This window comes from Zea mays, chromosome 2, assembly GCF_902167145.1.
Source record: "Zea mays cultivar B73 chromosome 2, Zm-B73-REFERENCE-NAM-5.0, whole genome shotgun sequence".
NCBI lineage: Eukaryota > Viridiplantae > Streptophyta > Magnoliopsida > Poales > Poaceae > Zea > Zea mays.
In genome coordinates this window covers 32,549,076-32,567,778 of record NC_050097.1, presented here as the reverse complement: position 1 = coordinate 32,567,778, position 18,703 = coordinate 32,549,076, and the positions used below count along the sequence as shown (strand labels likewise).

The following is an 18,703-nucleotide window of genomic DNA, read 5'->3' as shown; positions in this document are numbered from 1 at the left end:
CGGACCGACGGATGGCGTTGCCGACCCAGATCCCGTGGGATTCACGCCACCGCGGTTGGATTAGGCCTCCTCCTGATTCGGCTAAACTCCAGAACTCGGCCTCCAATGATAAGTAATTAAGCTGTAAGCGTTTGACTGAGTGGGCAAGCTTGCTCGGCCGTGGTGGTGGCGAGTGGCGTCACGGCGTCAGTTCCGGTTCCTGTCTCTCGCTTTCACGAGATCCTGGTATCTTGCACGACGAGTACAGGCACTATCGAGAGACGGACGACCAGATTAGCACATCGAATTTGAAAAAAAAAATATACTCCGTGTTCTTGTGAGGGCGCCGGCCGGGGGAACACGTACGGCTTACCGCCGGCCGTTTCTGCCTGCGGCTCCGGCCGCAGAGGGCAGGCACATGGCCGGCCCGGCTCCGCTCCAACTGGCAACTGCTCCGCGTGCGGTCGTCTCGACTGCATGCACGTCTGGCACTCTGCCGGACCGGCCGGCTGCTCGCTCCCACAGGCCACAGTGCAGTGAACAGGAGTCAAGAGGTCGTCATTACTGGAGCGCACTCATTATTACCATCGGGTAAAGCTGGAGAGTGACGATCCCTGGACTACGCTGGCTGGATCAAGGATTCAAGGATGGGCCTTTTTTGACGGATGGTGGATGCGCGGACCGTGTACGCGGCAGATCTTACCGTCCCTTTACCAGACAGATCCTTGTTGGGAAAACGAAAGTGGGGGGCGCGCTAGTTCAGGCTAGCTTGCTCGTCGGCGGTGTAGGGCGGTTCAAAAGGCCTCTAGACTTGTGAGGCCGGTCCTTGGCAATTGGCATGCGCCGTCGCGACCTGAGGGCTGAGGCCTCTAGACTAAAAGTTGGACCTGGACGACAGACAGACGCACGGCCGGCTTTACGCAAACGAAACGGAGCTAGTGCTTGATAAGACGGCAGTGGTGGTAGTGCAGGTGCAGACTGCGGAGTTTAGTGGTGGGAAGATAGAAATGGAGTGGACAGTTGAGGCACACGCACGCACTTGTGTCCTTGCTGCCGTGCCTGTGCAGTGCTTCCATTCCAGACGCGATAGCTAGTGATGATGCATGGCTCCAACAATCCAAGCAATGCTCTCGAACCGATCGGAACCAAACCAAACTGTACCACTAGCTTCTTCTCCTCTCCAGCTCCAGGCTAATCAATCAAACGCTGCGTAACGCGCACGACGATGTGATAAGAGAGAGCAGGCACGAACAAGACACCGCGAAAAGGCCGGCCCGTTCCTTTCCTCCCTGATCTGGGTGTCGCCGCGCCGTTTTTCCCGCTAGCCATAGCAGCCGGGACAACAGGAAAAATATATAGCGGCCGATCTGGCGCGCGCGACGACGCTGTCGTCTCACTTTCACGCGGCGTGACGCACGCAGCCGGGGCACGCCGAGGTCCCTTTCGGCTGCCGTGGTGGACGCGAGTAGCGCGGCCGCTGAGGTGATCGAGTGCGCCGTCCAGATAGATTGACTGCGGAACTCTGACGTGCATCCGTCCTCCTCCAGGCCGCGCGGTTGGTGTTGATCCACGGACGGTTTCGGGTTTCCTTCGCGGCACGCCTGAGTTTCGACCTCGACGCATCTCGGCTCTCGGGTGGTGCTGAAAAATTAAAGGGACCGGCTGCTATGCTATGCTCTCGTCCCTGTTGGGTAGTAGTTCGGGTCGGGAAGGGAAAGATTCCACCTCCTTGGCCTCGTGGCGTGCCCGGTCAAGCCTCGAGCCTGTGTGCAATGCGTATGCCCTGTCCCTTCTGAATCTCAAACAGATAGCTTTCCTTGTGCCTTTTCTCTCCACTTTCTCACATAGCGATCCGTTGTCCGGTATCAGGATCGTCGCTTAACTAACAGACAGTTCTCCTAGCAGCGGCAAGAAAGAGAGAGAGATCTTTTTGTATCCGAGTACAACACACGAAAAAGCTAGCTAGACCACCAGTTGCTTGTTTTACTAAGGGTCTGCATCTAATCACGAATGGGCGTACAGACCATTGCAGATACGCATCCAAGTATTATGGGTGCGTTTGGTTGGGGAGCCAACTAGGATGGAGCTGCTCCATTCCAGTTTCTAAGAATTAAAGCCATTTTATTCTGTATTTGGCAAGCAGAACGGAACCGCTCCATTTTTTGTTTAGTTAAAGAGTAGAATAGAGCGGATCCGCTCCGTTTATTGTTTGGTTGGAGAGTCATATGACTGTTGCGTGGAGGAGAGGGATGAGAGCGCTCGCGTCCGCGAGAGCGCTCACATCCGGTCGTTTTTGTGGAGCGAGAGCATCCCAAATATTTGCTATTTATAGACTTCAGGAGCCGCTCCGCTCTCCTCCATGGTAACCAAACATAAAAAAAAAATAAGAATGGAGTCGTTCCATTCCCCTCCGCTCTTCAACCAAACACACACTAAAGCATCGTTCACGGTGATCTAATACGGTTCGAATATGTTCTAATGTAACAAGGTCTAATTTGTTCAGCTCTATATTTCTGAAAACATGATTCTAAAAATGTGAGCTACTAAAAAAGCTGTTATAAGATCCTGGTCTAAACAATCGAACATAAACATATATTCAAACACAATAAGTCAAGAATACATTATACATGTATCAATTTGGATCCTCTAATAAGAACCTATGGCATAGGCAACAAGTATTTGATGTGGGATATTTTTTTATCAAACATGTGCCAACACTCAACAGTCGTATGTTTTTCTTGGAGCAAACTTGGCAGATGAGTTGCTTCTCTAGTATACCATGGTTCTCGTTAGAGCTGCTAGGGCCACAACATTTGTTGCAAACTACACTCACTATACATCTCAGCGGGTCACCATCGATCCATATGTTGCTTCCACAACACAAAAGACAATCATTGATAGACGACTTGTGAAGAAGGGAAACACCGCAGACTACAATGTGCTCAAGAAGCGATTTCCTGTCCCTCAAGCTTAATCTTGGATGGTGGAGCTCATCAACGACACATACAAGTAAAGGCAGTAGCGGGTCGCGTAATAGCTGTATGTGCGTTCCATTCGTGTGTTGCGTCTGACATGCGAGGCTACCAACTTTTTTGCAAATTAGCCTTTTTCGTGTTTTTTTTTTTGCACAAGTATGCCCCTGGCAGTTTCATTTCAAAAAATGGACCCTATGCTCGGCGCCATCATCATTGGCGCCTAGCTAAGGTGTGCTGGCGCCAACAGTTTTAGCGCCTGTCTCCATGACGTGGATGCCCGGCTGGCCGTGACGTGTCAGGGGGTCGGCGCAATAGATCTTGGCGCCGACCCCCCTGGCCGCGGCAGTCCACATGTCAGGGGTCGGCGCCATGGATCTTGGCGCCGACCCCCTGATTTTGACCCGAGCACGCGCCCACGCTCTCTGTTTGCCAAAACCGCACGCCACCAGTTTGCCTGCGCCGCCCGTCCGCGCCGCCGGAGCCGGAGCCCACGCCGGCCTCCCCCGCGCCGCCCTCTACGTCGCCACCAGAGCCCACGCCGGCCTCCCCCGCGCCACCGGAGCCCACGCCGGCCTCCCCCGCGCCGCCCTCACTCCGCGCGGCATCGCCGCACCCCGGCCGGCCTCACTCCGCGCGGCCGGAGCCCGCGCCGCCCCGCCCCCGGCCGGCATCGCCGCACCCCGGCCAGCCTCACTCCGCGCGGCCGTAGCCCGCGCCGCCCCGCCCACGGCCGGCCTCGCCGCCCCGCCCCCGGCCGGAATCGCCGCACCCCGGGCGGCCTCACTCCGCGCAGCCGGAGCCCGCGCCGCCCCGCCCACGGCCGGCCTCACACCGCGTCGACGGAGCCCGCCCCGCCCCGCCCACACCAAGCCGCCGGAGCCCGCGCCCCGGCCGTCCTCAAAAGCGCCGCCGCCCACTCCCGGCATCGCCCTTCCCACGGCCGCGCCCCGTTCGGCCAACCCCGCCTAACCCCGTCCCCTCCCGGCGGCAGCGGCTCGCCACCGGCCATCGACACGCCGCCCCGCTCCTCGCCCGCGTCGTCGTCGTCCATCGCCGACCCCGACCGTGTAGGTAAATTTTATATTTTTTTTATTGTTTAAGCATTTTGTGTTAAATATGTTAGATTGTTTTGCTATAAATTGTTCTTTTTTGAATGTGATGAATGTTAGTTATTGTGATAAATGCTAATTTTATTGAATATTATGAAAGTGAGTCAAATGTGAATGTTTTTTATCCTCCCCGTGTAGGTGAGGTGCTGTCAAAATTTTCAATTATTATATAGGAGTAATTTATAAGGTGGTTAGTATATTAGTGGGTTGTGGTTATATTTATAGTTATGTAGCTAGTAATTAGTGGGTTGTGGTTAGGTAATAACCATCCACATTTTATATTAAATGTTTAATTGGTGTTTCAAATAGATGGACAATTTTTTGAGCTTATATCATGGAGGCAATGTGGAACAAGATCCGTATGGAAATGCCAAGTTCATTGACATGCGACACGTGCCGGTACTATTCGATGGTAGACCCTCCTTGAGTGATTTGTTTACAAAGGCTAAACAAAAGCTCGGTTACCATGAAGATGATGACATTGCGGTTGACGGAGTGCTTAATATTGGTCATCCACCAAATGTCATAAGACGAGTCATTCCAATTGATTGTCAACTGGATTGGGATAATTATGTTACTTCGGCTATGAAGACCCATTTGCAACTCATGGAGGTTGTGGTGCGTCCGGTTGTCGTAAACCGTCCCCATGAAGACTTTGATCGTGCTATCGATGACGTGCCAACTGTTCCTGATGCTCAATCTGGCCCTAATTTGATCCCATTAAGTCAGCCAGGAGATGGTCTGCAGAAAGATTTAGCTGCGTGTATCCCTTTGGCACAAACCAATTGCAGTAAGTCTTATTGGCATTACATCTTCATTTTGGACCATGAGCACTTTGCTCATTCCATTTGACGTGGGACTGATCATCTTGTACATGTTGCAGGAGAGACTCCTACTCTTGGGGTTGATCCTCATACCGAGGCACGTGGCTGCTTCGGTGATGGTTTTATTGCCTCCAACGGTCCTGAGTTTAGGAATGAAGAGGAGCCATATGCCTTTGCTATGGCTGCCGATTCAGATGATGATCGCCCGGTTGGTGAACTCACAGAGAGTGACATTGAGATGTTGCAACATGTTTTTCCAGACGGTCGGGATCCTAGAGTGCATGAGTTCAGCGATCTTAGTCTTTCTCATCAGGCAAATGCAGAGGGAAGGGATGATGAGCTGCTTGACGCTCCTGAGGCCGGTCCTAGCATGATGATTGAAAAGGGTAGGGTCTTCAAGGACCTAACTTCCTTGAAGAGGTGGTTGCAGCATTACGCAGTCTTACGTAAGAGGCTGTATAGAGTACTTCATTCTTACGAGAAACGTCGTTACACGGTTGTATGCGACAAGGATAACTGTTCATGGAGGGTTTGTGCTAGGATACAAAAGATCACCGCAAAGTGGAAGATAACAAAAGTAGTGGGGCCACACACATGTGCTGAACATGAGTTAACGATGAAACATCGCCAATTGACATCAACCCTCATTGGGAAGCGACTTATGGGAATACTGCAGTCGGAACCAAATATGAAGGTTAGGACAATCATGAGGATCGTGGAGAATGTGTTTGATGGGTACAAGATAACATATGGTAAAGCTTGGAGGGCTAAGCAATGTGTGTGGAAGATGATATATGGGGACTGGGAGTCTGGGTACGAGCAGCTACCTGTTCTTTTAAATGCAATGAAGGCGGTCAATCCAGGCATGCATTATGAGTACATCCCTAAACCAAATGCATGGATTGATGGGAGACAAATATTCTTCCGTGCGTTCTGGTGCTTTCCCCAGTGTGTGGATGCCTTCCGGCATTGTCGTCCTGTCTTTTCAATTGACGGCACGTTTCTTCTTGGCAAGTACCAGGGCACTCTTCTAATTGCCATATCCGTTGATGCAAACAACAAGCTAGTTCCCCTAGCATTTGCTCTGGTTGAGAAAGAGAACAAAGACAGTTGGGGCTGGTTCCTGCGACTGGTCCGGATACATGTGGTTGGCCCAGGACGGGAAGTTGGTGTAATATCAGATCGGCACCAGGGAATACTCAACGCGGTCCGTGAGCAGATCAATGGGTACCCTCCTTTGCATCACAGGTGGTGTACTCGACACCTTGCTGAGAATCTTCTGCGTAAGGATGGTGTCAAGGATAACTTTGAGCTTTTCCAGGAGACATGTCGACAGCTGGAAGACAAGTTCTTTAGAGAAAAGTTAGAAAAGCTCAAAGTCGCAACAAATGCCGAAGGTAGAGATTGGTTGAATGGATTGATGCCGGATTTGGAGAAGTGGACGAGAGCTCACGACTTAGGTGGATGGAGATATGAGTTCCAGTGTAGTAACATGGTCGAGTCATTCAACAAATTATTGTTGGGCATACGTGGTATGCCGGTCACTGCTATAGTGACATTTACCTTTTACAAGCTTGTGGCATGGTTTAATGATAGACACACCCACGCAGTTGGATTGCAGAATGAGGGAGAGAGATGGGCTCCAAAGCCTAAGACCTTTCTAGAGAAGGCAAAGGAAAGGGCAAACACACACACTATTGATTGTTTTGACTTACAGTCAGGGACATATGAGGTATTCCTTCAAGCTGGTACTACTTCTGACGGCGAGTCACAAGAGTCGAGGAAGCATGTGGTTGTCCTTAATGACTTGTCATGTACTTGTGGCGCACCCAGGCAATACCATTTTCCATGTTCTCATCTAATCGCAGCTGCTCGAGCTCGTAACTTTGACTTAGAGAGGAGGATACCTCAAGAGTTTACTATTGATAAACTAGTGTTGACTTGGAGTCCAAGATTTATTCCTTATCGTGACGCGGGTGAGTGGCCTCCGTACGATGGCCCAAAGTATGTCGCTGATCCAAGTAGTCGTTGGACCAAGCATGGATCCAGGAAGAGGACGAGGCACAAGATGGTTATGGATCAGGTTGGTGGTAGGAGTAGAAGGGGAAGGAGAACACCATTTCTTACCGACCCCGAGCAGTATGAGTGTGGCAAGTGCGGTAGATGAAAGGGAAATAGGCTTTAAACCTTTTCCTAAATGATTTTGGTGGTTGAATGACCAACACAACTAATTGAACTAACTAGTTTGCTCTAGATCATATATTCTACAGGTGTCAAAGATTCAACATAAAACCAATAAAAAGAACAAGACAAGGGTCAAAAGAAAGGAGCAAAAAGAAACCGAAGTGATCCCTGGTCGGGCGCACCGGACTGTCCGGTGCACCACCGGACAATGTCCGGTGCACCACCGGACAGTGTCCGGTGCACCAGGGAAGATTGCCTTCAAACTCTTCGCCTTCGGGTTTCTCAGGCGCAGCCCACTATAATTCACCGGACTGTCCGGTGCACCACCGGACAGTGTCCGGTGCTCCAGAATGAAGCGGCTCTGAACTGGCCAGCTTCGGGAAAGTGGGAGGTCGCTCCGCTAAAATTCACCGGACTGTCCGGTGTACACCGGACTGTCCGGTGTGCCAGCGGAGCAACGGTCATCTACGCGCAACGGTCGACTCTGCAAAGTGTACAGTTGAATTCAGAGTGTCAGAGCAGAAGTCAGAGGGGCACCGGACTGTCCGGTGCTGCACCGGACTGTCCGGTGCCACATGAGGACAAAGCCTCCAACGGTCGACCAGCTCCAATCTCAACGGATAGGATGACGTGGCTGGCGCACCGGACATGTCCGGTGTGCACCGGACTGTCCGGTGCGTCCATCGCCAGCAGCTTCTCCAACGGCTACAAAATTAGATGGTGGCTATAAATACCACCCCAACCGGCCACTTCAAGGAGAGGGAGCCCAAGCAACATTCCAAGTCATCTAGTTGACATACTAAAGCCCTCCCAACCACATATATTCATTGATCCATCCTATACACAAGATTTAGACCACTACAACCAACACAAGTGCCACAAAAGAGAGAGCAAGCAAAAGAGAGCTACTCATTTGAGTTTAGCACTAGTGCCTTGTGAGATTCATCGAGAGATAGTGTGTGCTTCATCTTTGTGTTCATTTGTGCGTGGAGTATTGACTCCCATCGAACTTCCTCCAAAGTTTTGGAGGCTTGTAAAAGCTAGCAAGAGACACCAAAGAGTGTGGTGGTCCTTGTGGGATCGAGAGTGATCCTTGAGAAGAAGAAGAGCTCGCCGATCCTTGTGTGATTGGTGGAGAGAGGGAAAGGGTTGAAAAAGACCCGTCCTTAAGTGGACTCCTCAACGGGGACTAGGCCTTCGAGGGCCGAACCTCGGTAAAACAAATCACCCGTGTCTTGTGTGCTTATTCTTGTGATTTGTTTGTCCTCTCCCTTTCTAAGTTTCTCTTGCACCACTCTTTGCTAATTCTATTTGGTGTTGCTTTAAGTTAACTTCCCATTTAGTGAAACAACTCATTGCAAGAGAGAACTTGTGTTATTGCTCTTCTTACCTAAGCTTTCTTGCTTTATTCTCATAGTCTTATTAGTAGTATTGATTTATCAATTCCGCATTATTTAGCAATACTCTTTATAAGCAAGGACTTAGTTTTTATACTCCGATAATCATATTTCTTGTTCTAACCACTAATCAAAGGATCTAGTTGGGGATAAACTTTTAATCTACAGGCTTCGCCTATTCACCCCCCCTCTAGGCGACTTTCAATTGGTATCAGAGCTAGGCACTTCATCTTGAGTCTAACAACTCGAAGTGATGGCTCGTAGAAGATCCCAAAAGAACAAGAAGACTCCTCCATCGAACGTAACTCAAAAGGAGGTAACTCTTGAAATATTATTTGATGATTGTTCTAATTATGACTCATGGTCTACTAGTGTGATAAATGCTTTTAGAATCATAGATCCACGATTAGAACAAATTATAGACAAGAGTATTTTTCCCTCTAATTTCAATGGAAAAATTAGTTCCGAGGAGGATCAAAGATGTTATCGCTTAAACTATCTAGCTTTTGACATCTTAACTAATTCTCTTAGCAATGAAGATTATCGTGCCTTCATATCAAAATATGATGAACCTATTCATGATGTGCATGATATTTGGACTAGAATTAAAAGCAAATTTGATGAGTCCAAACATGATAGTTCATTTTATGCTTCTACTTCCTTTGGTATTTGTGATACTAACCCTTGCAAGGAAAAGGAAGAGAATGAACGATGGAGACCAAACGATGAATCCACCTCTCCAAAAGGTTTGCCTTCCCATTTCGATTCCCACATATGTTGTGTGGCTAATGAAAATGATAGAGAAAGCATCAATGAGGATGAGGAGGAAGAAAGAAGCTTCTTGCAACTCTACGCTCGCCTAAGTCAAGAAGATAAGGCGGTCATGCTCAAACTTCTAGAAAGAGCTAGAGAGCAAAGCGAAGCTCGTCAAAGGCTAGAAGATATTCTCTCCATAAAAATGCTACACTTTGACGAGTTGACTAAAGAACATGAGGAGCTAAAGTGCTCTCATATTGACTTGGTCCAAAGGTATGAAACTATTTCAATTGAGCAAGATAACGCTTTACATTGTATCGCTCAATTAGTAAATAGGAATACCTTGCTTAAAGACCAAGTAGAAAAGCTAAAAGTTGAAAATCTAGCTTTTCAAGAAAAATATGATATGCTCTTGTGCTCTCATGAAAATCTTATGGATAATCATATCATATTAGATATTACTCATGAGGTTGTGATAGAAAACTTAAAATCTCAACAACCTCACACATGCACATGTATTCAAATTGAGACTATATTACCATGTGCTAATGCTTGTTGTCCGTCGACAAGCAAACCTTCCTTTGAGCTAGAATTTGCAGGAACAAAAGATGATACATATCAAAAGCTCAAAGAAGAAAATGAGAGGCTAAAGATGAGCTTGACACAACTAAAAGGGAAATGCATTGCCCAACCTTCGCAAGATAACCATGATCACATGGTGAAGAAGCTTGAGACAGGAACAACAGTGGCATGCACTAAATCCCTTGAAGAAAATGTCAAGGACTTGAGGATTGCCAAGAGGAGCGAACAAAAGAAGAAAATCAATACCTCTTCCAAAAGCCTCAACCATGCCTCCATACAAGGTAACATCCAAGGTAATGATCAAGCCACACTTCACATTAAGAGAAATAAGAGGTGTAGTGAATGCTTTGAAGAGGGGCACTTGATTAGATCATGTCCCTATATTAAAAATGGCTTGATTATTAACAAGGATGATAAACTTTGTTTTAAATGTTCAAAGAAGGGACACTTTATTAAATCCTGTCTCCATTTAAAACAAAAGGGCATAGGGTTAGAAAAGAAAGTTTTTACTAACCATGTAGCAATCAACAAACAAGGAAAGAAGAAATCTTCAAAACTTCAAAAACGCCTATGCTACACATGCCGAAGGAAGGGACATCAATGCAAGGATTGTCCCATTGGTAACTATTCCACTCCTAACTTGTCAATTGATTCTCATGTAACTAGGCAACCCAAAATTGCAACTTGTGTTAAAAAGGTAATGAGTTTACCAAGTGCTAACACAAAGGACTCTTGGGTTCCTAGATTTTTGTTGACTAATCATGATGGACCCATCAAGCGATGGGTACCAAAACATGCTTGACAAGATTTGCAGGAATAGGAGATGGTATGAAGTCTTGGGGTGCTTGAGAAAGTCAATTCAATTCTTATTAACTCAAGCTATCAATCTACAATGATCTACATATCCAAGATTGACCCAAGGTTATTTCAAATTCTTATGTCTAAAACTCATATCATCTCGGAAAGATGATTGATGTTGTAGGAAATAAAGAAATAATCCTATGCCGAAAAGTCAAGACCTACAACATGGAGGAAAGCCAAAGGATGGTAACAATTATGCTTTCAAGTGCAAATATCTTAAATTATCATTTCTTATGTGTCTTGTGTAGTCACATAGAAAAAGGAAGCACTTAAGATGTTTTTAATTTTATGTCACCATTCTTTGAAGAAATTCCTCCCATATGGTAGATTGCATATTCTTCATTTCTATATTATGACCATCTACATGCTTTAAAATTGTTGCTATTTCCCATGGCAAGGTTTACACTAATTATTCTATTATTGCCTTGTTCTAGATATAGAGAGATATTTCATATTCTTAAAAGAATAAAGTGTCATGTAAGGAATTCAAATGCTTAGGACACTTATAAAAGGAAAATTCTCTCTATAGCTAGAAAAGTGAGACTAATGTTTTTATCTAAGTAATTTAAGTAGTCTCACTTATAGGAATAAATTTCTCTTTGAGGATGCGTAATTTATCATGTCAAGAAAAATCAATCCAATAATTTATGTTGTATGTTTTATTGCTTAAATTGGATATGATTCTTCTTCATTTATCGCTCTCCATGTTATGGATTAGATTTATTCCCATAGTATCAAGAATTTAACCATGCTTGTTTTATGAGTTAAAACTTAGCATACTTATTGGAATAATCTAGTTCATATTATAAAGTTTCCATGCTTTAGTAATCCACTTTTCATTCCTTATCAAAATGATTACAAAAAGGGAAACTAGTGCTTGTGCTGCTTTTAACATTTCTCTTGAGTCTACTTATGAAACTCTACAAGAGAGTAAGTGCAAGGTTAAAGCCACAAGCCTCAAAGGGTACTCTTCACCAAAAAGGAAGAAAGGTAAAAGCAAAGGTATGGGAACTCATCTCTTTAATATAGTTCCCTTCAATGGTTATTCTCTCTAAATTATCATTCTTGAAGAATAGATTCTTTGGAGTACTAAATTTGTCTTGATGTGCATTCAATCACATTCTCATAAATGCACTTATCCATTAGAATCTATTTCATACCTTTGCTATAAATGTTCTCATATTGACTTGCTTTTAAGTAATAATTAATAAAATTCAATATGAAGAAGCAAAATCCTATGTTTGATCAAATAGTTAAATAGTGCATATTCCTTTTTAGTAATAAGCACAAATGTTAAGGTTTTTACTTCATGTCTGTGTGACTTGTGGATGATGAATCATGTATGTTAATTATCTAAAGTAATCATCTTTCACCATATACTCCCTTGCGCTATTAACATCTCTCTTGAGTATTTTCAATAAGTTTGAAAGGAAAAGGAAACAACTACAAAGGGAGGACTCTCAAATGAAAGAGGAGGACATCAAGAACAACAACACCTACTTGGATAATAAGGTCTACAAAGCAATCAATGGTGTGGTTGTGAGTATTCTAAATACTTTCATTATGAGAATACAAGGCTTAAGTTATTTATTGCAAATTTTATAAGCCTTGATCAAAGATAAATAGTGCTTCTCCCTATTTGCCTTTAAAAATGAGTGCATCCACCCAATTCTTTCATTCTTGATGCATATCTTTAGGAGGAGCCTATTTCTATATCTTTGTTATATTGAGACTAGCACGCTACCTTAGTAAACTCATATAGTCTCTTGTATGAGAACAAGTTTCTCATAAGGCATGTTACTACATTTCAATCCATCTTGGTAAAATAATGTCTCCTTTATCAAGGATTGTAGCTTTCAATATTAAAGTAGCATGTCTATTGGATTCTCCTATATTTGAGCTTGTTTTAAAAAAAAAATTAATGTCTATGTTGTTCTTTTGATCGCATCTGTTGTTTGATCATTGAATAACTTCAATTATCACTTATGCTTCTTAGTGCTTCATGCAATTTCAATTTGATTTCAATTGGTAATTTCAATCGACATCTATCTTGATATGCACTAAGTTAAAAGGAGAATTCATGATATATTTATGCAATTTGTGATCTTCTTGATATATAATAATATAACTTAGAAAAGAATCACAAGTTGTAGAACTCTCTCTTGTGCAAAATATTCTCATACATTGTCTTGAGTATAGGTCTTAAGCGACTAAGACTAAGGACAAAGCACAATGAAGAGAGCATCTCTATGTGAAGGTACAAAAGGGTAAAACTATTCAATCTTATTCATACATGTACCTAAATCTTCCTACATTCCTTGCATATCTTGTATAAAAGGAAGAGAAAGCATGTTAATGCATTAACCCTGCTTCATACCTAGTTTAACTTCTCAAACATTCATTTTTACATCTTTGTTTAAACTGGGTGAAGTAATTTTATTGTCAAGGAGCTTAAAGCTTAACCTTGTAACGAGGATAAGCTGCCTTTTGTTCCAAAAGGTGGATGGTCCTTAAGTCTCCTTGAAATCCTTAAGGGTAAATGCTTGAGATATTTATAACATGCTTTCATAAGTGCATAAAATGTCATGAGCATCACACTTATACTATGACACAATGCACTTTACACTCTTTATGATATAGACATGGTCTCATTAACCTAATTATATGCACTTGGCATTTTAGACCAAATATTTGTTTTCCTCTCTATGCACATATTTAGGGGGAGCAATCTATATTGTATAGAATTGTTTAAGCTTGATTGACATATCCTTTTTAATCATGTCTCTTTCCTTTGGTACATTTGCATATTTCTTATCTTCATTGTGTGCCAAGGCTAAGACTAATATGTTTTCATGAGCATCTCATGTATTAAGTCTTAGATTGAAAGGGAAATGGAGTATTCGGCAAAGACATCGCTTCCACTCAACTCCATTGGTATTATCCACTCTTTGCCGATATCCCGCCGTCTCTCCGTCTTTGGTATAATCTTCACTCATGTTTTATTTGCCAAAGGGGAGAAAGTAGTTGGTTAAGGGCTTATATTTCACTCAAAGTATCCGTTTTTGGCGATTCATGCCAAAGGGGGAGAAAGTATTAGCCCAAAGCAAAAGGACCGCACCGCCCACCACCTAGTTTTAGAAAACTAATACTTTTCAATTGGTATCTTATTATGTTCAAAAGGGGGTGAAAGTAGTATTTTCAAAATCAATATCTTAAAACCCTCTTAAACACTAAGAGGAGGATTTTATTGAGGGGGAGTTTTGTTCAGTCAAAGGAAAAGCATTTTGAAACAAGGGGAGAAAATTTCAAATCTTGTAAATGCTTCTCAAGAATCCTATTCACTTACTTTTGACTATTTGCAAAAGATTTTGAAAAGAATTTCCAAAACATTTGCAAAACAAAACTTGTGGTGCAAATGTGGTCCAAAATGTTAAATAAGAAAGAAAAACCATTCATGCATATCTTATGAAATCAATATTGGTTTAATTCCAAGTAATCTTTGCACTTACCTTAGGCAAACTAGTTCAATTATGCTCTTATATATTTGCTTTGGTTTGTGTTGGCATCAATCACCAAAAAGGGGGAGATTGAAAGGGAAATAGGCTTTAAACCTTTTCCTAAATGATTTTGGTGGTTGAATGACCAACACAACTAATTGAACTAACTAGTTTGCTCTAGATCATATATTCTACAGGTGTCAAAGATTCAACATAAAACCAATAAAAAGAACAAGACAAGGGTCAAAAGAAAGGAGCAAAAAAGAAACCGAAGTGCTCCCTGGTCGGGCGCACCGGACTGTCCGGTGCACCACCGGACAGTGTCCGGTGCACCAGGGAAGATTGCCTTCAAACTCTTCGCCTTCGGGTTTCTCAGGCGCAGCCCACTATAATTCACCGGACTGTCCGGTGCACCACCGGACAGTGTCCGGTGCTCCAGAATGAAGCGGCTCTGAACTGGCCAGCTTCGGGAAAGTGGGAGGTCGCTCCGCTAAAATTCACCGGACTGTCCGGTGTGCCAGCGGAGCAACGGTCATCTACGCGCAACGGTCGACTCTGCAAAGTGTACAGTTGAATTCAGAGTGTCAGAGCAGAAGTCAGAGGGGCACCGGACTGTCCGGTGCTGCACCGGACTGTCCGGTGCCACATGAGGACAAAGCCTCCAACGGTCGACCAGCTCCAATCTCAACGGATAGGATGACGTGGCTGGCGCACCGGACATGTCCGGTGTGCACCGGACTGTCCGGTGCGTCCATCGCCAGCAGCTTCTCCAACGGCTACAAAATTAGATGGTGGCTATAAATACCACCCCAACCGGCCACTTCAAGGAGAGGGAGCCCAAGCAACATTCCAAGTCATCTAGTTGACATACTAAAGCCCTCCCAACCACATATATTCATTGATCCATCCTATACACAAGATTTAGACCACTACAACCAACACAAGTGCCACAAAAGAGAGAGCAAGCAAAAGAGAGCTACTCATTTGAGTTTAGCACTAGTGCCTTGTGAGATTCATCGAGAGATAGTGTGTGCTTCATCTTTGTGTTCATTTGTGCGTGGAGTATTGACTCCCATCGAACTTCCTCCAAAGTTTTGGAGGCTTGTAAAAGCTAGCAAGAGACACCAAAGAGTGTGGTGGTCCTTGTGGGATCGAGAGTGATCCTTGAGAAGAAGAAGAGCTCGCCGATCCTTGTGTGATTGGTGGAGAGAGGGAAAGGGTTGAAAAAGACCCGTCCTTAAGTGGACTCCTCAACGGGGACTAGGCCTTCGAGGGCCGAACCTCGGTAAAACAAATCACCCGTGTCTTGTGTGCTTATTCTTGTGATTTGTTTGTCCTCTCCCTTTCTAAGTTTCTCTTGCACCACTCTTTGCTAATTCTATTTGGTGTTGCTTTAAGTTAACTTCCCATTTAGTGAAACAACTCATTGCAAGAGAGAACTTGTGTTATTGCTCTTCTTACCTAAGCTTTCTTGCTTTATTCTCATAGTCTTATTAGTAGTATTGATTTATCAATTCCGCATTATTTAGCAATACTCTTTATAAGCAAGGACTTAGTTTTTATACTCCGATAATCATATTTCTTGTTCTAACCACTAATCAAAGGATCTAGTTGGGGATAAACTTTTAATCTACAGGCTTTGCCTATTCACCCCCCCTCTAGGCGACTTTCAGTAGACTTGGTCATAATTCACGCACTTGTCGTTGGCAGATTAGCGAGGTTTGTATTTTTAGTTTAATGATACTACCTTAATTTTATTTAATAAGGCTATATTACTTACTAACATTAATTTCATTTTGTAGGATGGCACAGTTCCACCTCCTCGACCCGTTCTACGACGAGAGCCACCGGGGGCGCCTTCTGTCGGAAGGCCAGGTATTTAATTGTAAATATCTTTTGTAGATTTGTTGTTGTACAAATGGTGTTGCTTATATAATATTTTTCCTTGTAGGACCTAGCAACGCTTCGTTCTAGGACACACAATGGGTTCCTAGACATGGTGTTCGACGACAGGTACACTAATTACCTCAGACGAGCAGGTCTAGATGTAATATCTTACCAGTTACGACGCGGGTTGCCTACTATTGATTCGGCGGCCATTACTGCACTTGTGGACAGGTATTGTTATGATTTTATAAAAATATTCTTGAATCATTGAGCTCGTTTACACTATTTTTTTAATTATGTAGGTGGCGGCCTGAGACACATAGTTTTCATCTTCCTTTTGGTGAGATGACAGTCACATTAGAGGATACACAGAAGATACTTGGACTCGATGTTGGTGGCAGAGCAGTGACAGGCCAATGTGACTCTGACGGTTGGAGGGCTAGAGTTGAGGCCTTTCTTGGTAGAGAGCTTCCTGCTGAGGGCGTTGAAAGGACTGCTGGAGTAGGCATCACATGGCTCCATCAGTCTTTTGGTGTGTGCCCTGCTGATGCTGATGAGGCTACAGTCCAGTTCTATTGTCGAGCTTGGATCTTGCACATGTTTGGTTGTGTCCTCTTCCCAGACGCCACAGGAGACTGCGCGTCCTGGATGTACATCCCATGTCTAACCGACTGGGATACAGCTGGACAGTACAGTTGGGGCTCCGCTGTGCTTTCTTTTTTGTACCGGCAGCTTTGTGAAGCTTGTCGTCGTACGTCCTCCTCTTCGTCTATAGGCGGTTGCGTCTACCTCCTGCAGATATGGATGTGGTACGTCTTGGACCGACGTCTTCAAAATTTTATTTAATAAGGCTATATTACTTACTAACATAAATTTCATTTTGCAGGTTTCGCATACCAGTTGGTCGACCACGTGTTTTCCAGCCTAGACCCTGACCATGGATGATTTATGGAAATGAACGTCTTCGACCGACGTATGCTTATATTTGGGACCAAGTGGCAGCTCCTTTTGCGAGAGCTAAGAGGGCATACATGGAGTATGTTAACGAGTTTGACACCCTTTCTGCCTCTACCGTAAGTACTCAACATGTATATCTTATCGTTATGAAATTTGTTTTATTATACTTAACATAGATTGCTTCATTTTTGTTTTAGGTCACATGGCAGCCATACAACGCACCTGAGTATGCTGGGATGATCTTTAGTGTAGTATGCAGCAGTGAAGATGAACTCTATATGATGCAATGTCCTTTGGTCTGTTTCTGGTGTGTTGAGTGGCACCTACCTCACAGGGTTCAGAGACAGTTTGGTAGGAACCAGCTATGGCCGGTTGAAGATGTTCCTACTTCAAAGGAGCTACACAAGTAAGTTCGCAATCTATAAATCCAGTTTGCAATTTATAACATCAATCATTCTTAACTTTGTGTTCTTTATATGATATGATTTGTGTGTAGATTTGACCGGCGGAAGCAAAAGAAGATAACGGACTTTCGTCAACATCATCTGATATTTATAAATGATTGGGAATCGGGTGCTGAGAATGTATATTCCAACGATGAGTTGCACAACAACAGTGATTACAGGCGGTACCAAGCTTGGTACCAGGGTGCGACTCGTTGTAAGCTTCGCCAGCAGTGGACAGCGGAAGACTACGCCGACATTGATTCTTCTGACGATGAAGAAACGGAGTATGACCTGTCCACTAGACTGGGAACCCAAGTGGAGGCGGCACCCATATTAGATCGAGTGGTAAGTTTTACTCGATTTTAATACTCGACATGTATAAATTGTATGTGTGATGCAAATTGTGTTGTACAGGGTAACACATTGCGACGGTCGGTAGAGGACATTGATCGCCAACTTTTGACTATGGGCGACAGCAGCATGCGCAGCTTCTTGCAGGTAAGCCCACATGCATCGTTTATAGCCTTTAGCGTGTTATGAATATGTTGTAAACTAATATGTCTTTGGCATGCAGCGTTTATCTAGGCGCCTACGTGGAGCTGCTGCTCGTTGTGGCTGCAGGACTACTGTTGCACATGACGTCCATGTACCATCGTGTACCGACACAGCAACGCCCTCCACAGGTCTTGGTGCTGGCTTCGACTACGATCACGACGAGATAGGACCTTCACAGCTTCAGGGGGCTCCTTCGACACAGCCATTACAACCACAAGATCGTAGGTGACACCGCTCTCCACAACGTTACACTCCAGGCACCGACGCTTTAGGCAAGGGTAAGACTAGGAGACGTTGAATTGGTTTGGACTCTATGGACTTGTTATGTAACGTATGAATTATATAGACTTGTAATGGACTCATTTGGCCTCTACGGGCTTGTATGACATTTTAATGGACTTGTATGAATTCTATGGACTTGTAATGAACTTGTTTAGACTTTTATGAGCTTGCTTGGAAATGTTTACAATTGTATGCACTTGTATGTTATGCTTATCTATGAGTATATCTTGGATTGACAAAAAACAGAGAAAACTCTGCCGAAATTTTGTGAAATTGTTGGTTATGTCATGTAGCCTTTACATAACTATTACATAGCCTTTTCAGAAGCATTAATTTTTGGACTAGCATCTATACTTTTCAGATCCATTTCGTAGCCTTTTCATGAGTGTTTATATAGCCTTTTCAGAGTGTA

At 44.3% G+C, this 18,703-nt stretch overlaps 1 protein-coding gene across 1 annotated transcript; it reads left to right on the top strand.

The window, feature by feature from the left end:
* Positions 1-4,669: 4,669 nt before the first annotated feature.
* Positions 4,670-18,449, top strand: LOC109944147 (uncharacterized). Its single transcript, XM_023301772.2, has 10 exons — positions 4,670-4,853; positions 4,947-6,249; positions 15,827-15,883; positions 15,967-16,039; positions 16,116-16,282; positions 16,354-16,860; positions 16,938-17,124; positions 17,206-17,414; positions 17,505-17,799; positions 17,869-18,449. Exons 1-7 carry the CDS (start codon positions 4,670-4,672, stop codon positions 16,984-16,986), a joined length of 2,340 nt encoding a protein of 779 aa, XP_023157540.2. The 3' UTR covers positions 16,987-17,124; positions 17,206-17,414; positions 17,505-17,799; positions 17,869-18,449.
* The last annotated feature ends 254 nt before the right edge of the window (positions 18,450-18,703 follow it).

Coding starts and splice junctions, on each gene's coding strand:
- LOC109944147 (XM_023301772.2), top strand. CDS start 4,670: ATGGAGGTTGTGGTGCGTCCGGTTGTCGTAAACCGTCCCCATGAAGAC. Junction 15,884..15,966: donor GTCGTTGGCAGATTAGCGAG/GTTTGTATTTTT, acceptor TTCATTTTGTAG/GATGGCACAGTTCCACCTCC. Junction 16,040..16,115: donor GCCTTCTGTCGGAAGGCCAG/GTATTTAATTGT, acceptor TTTTCCTTGTAG/GACCTAGCAACGCTTCGTTC.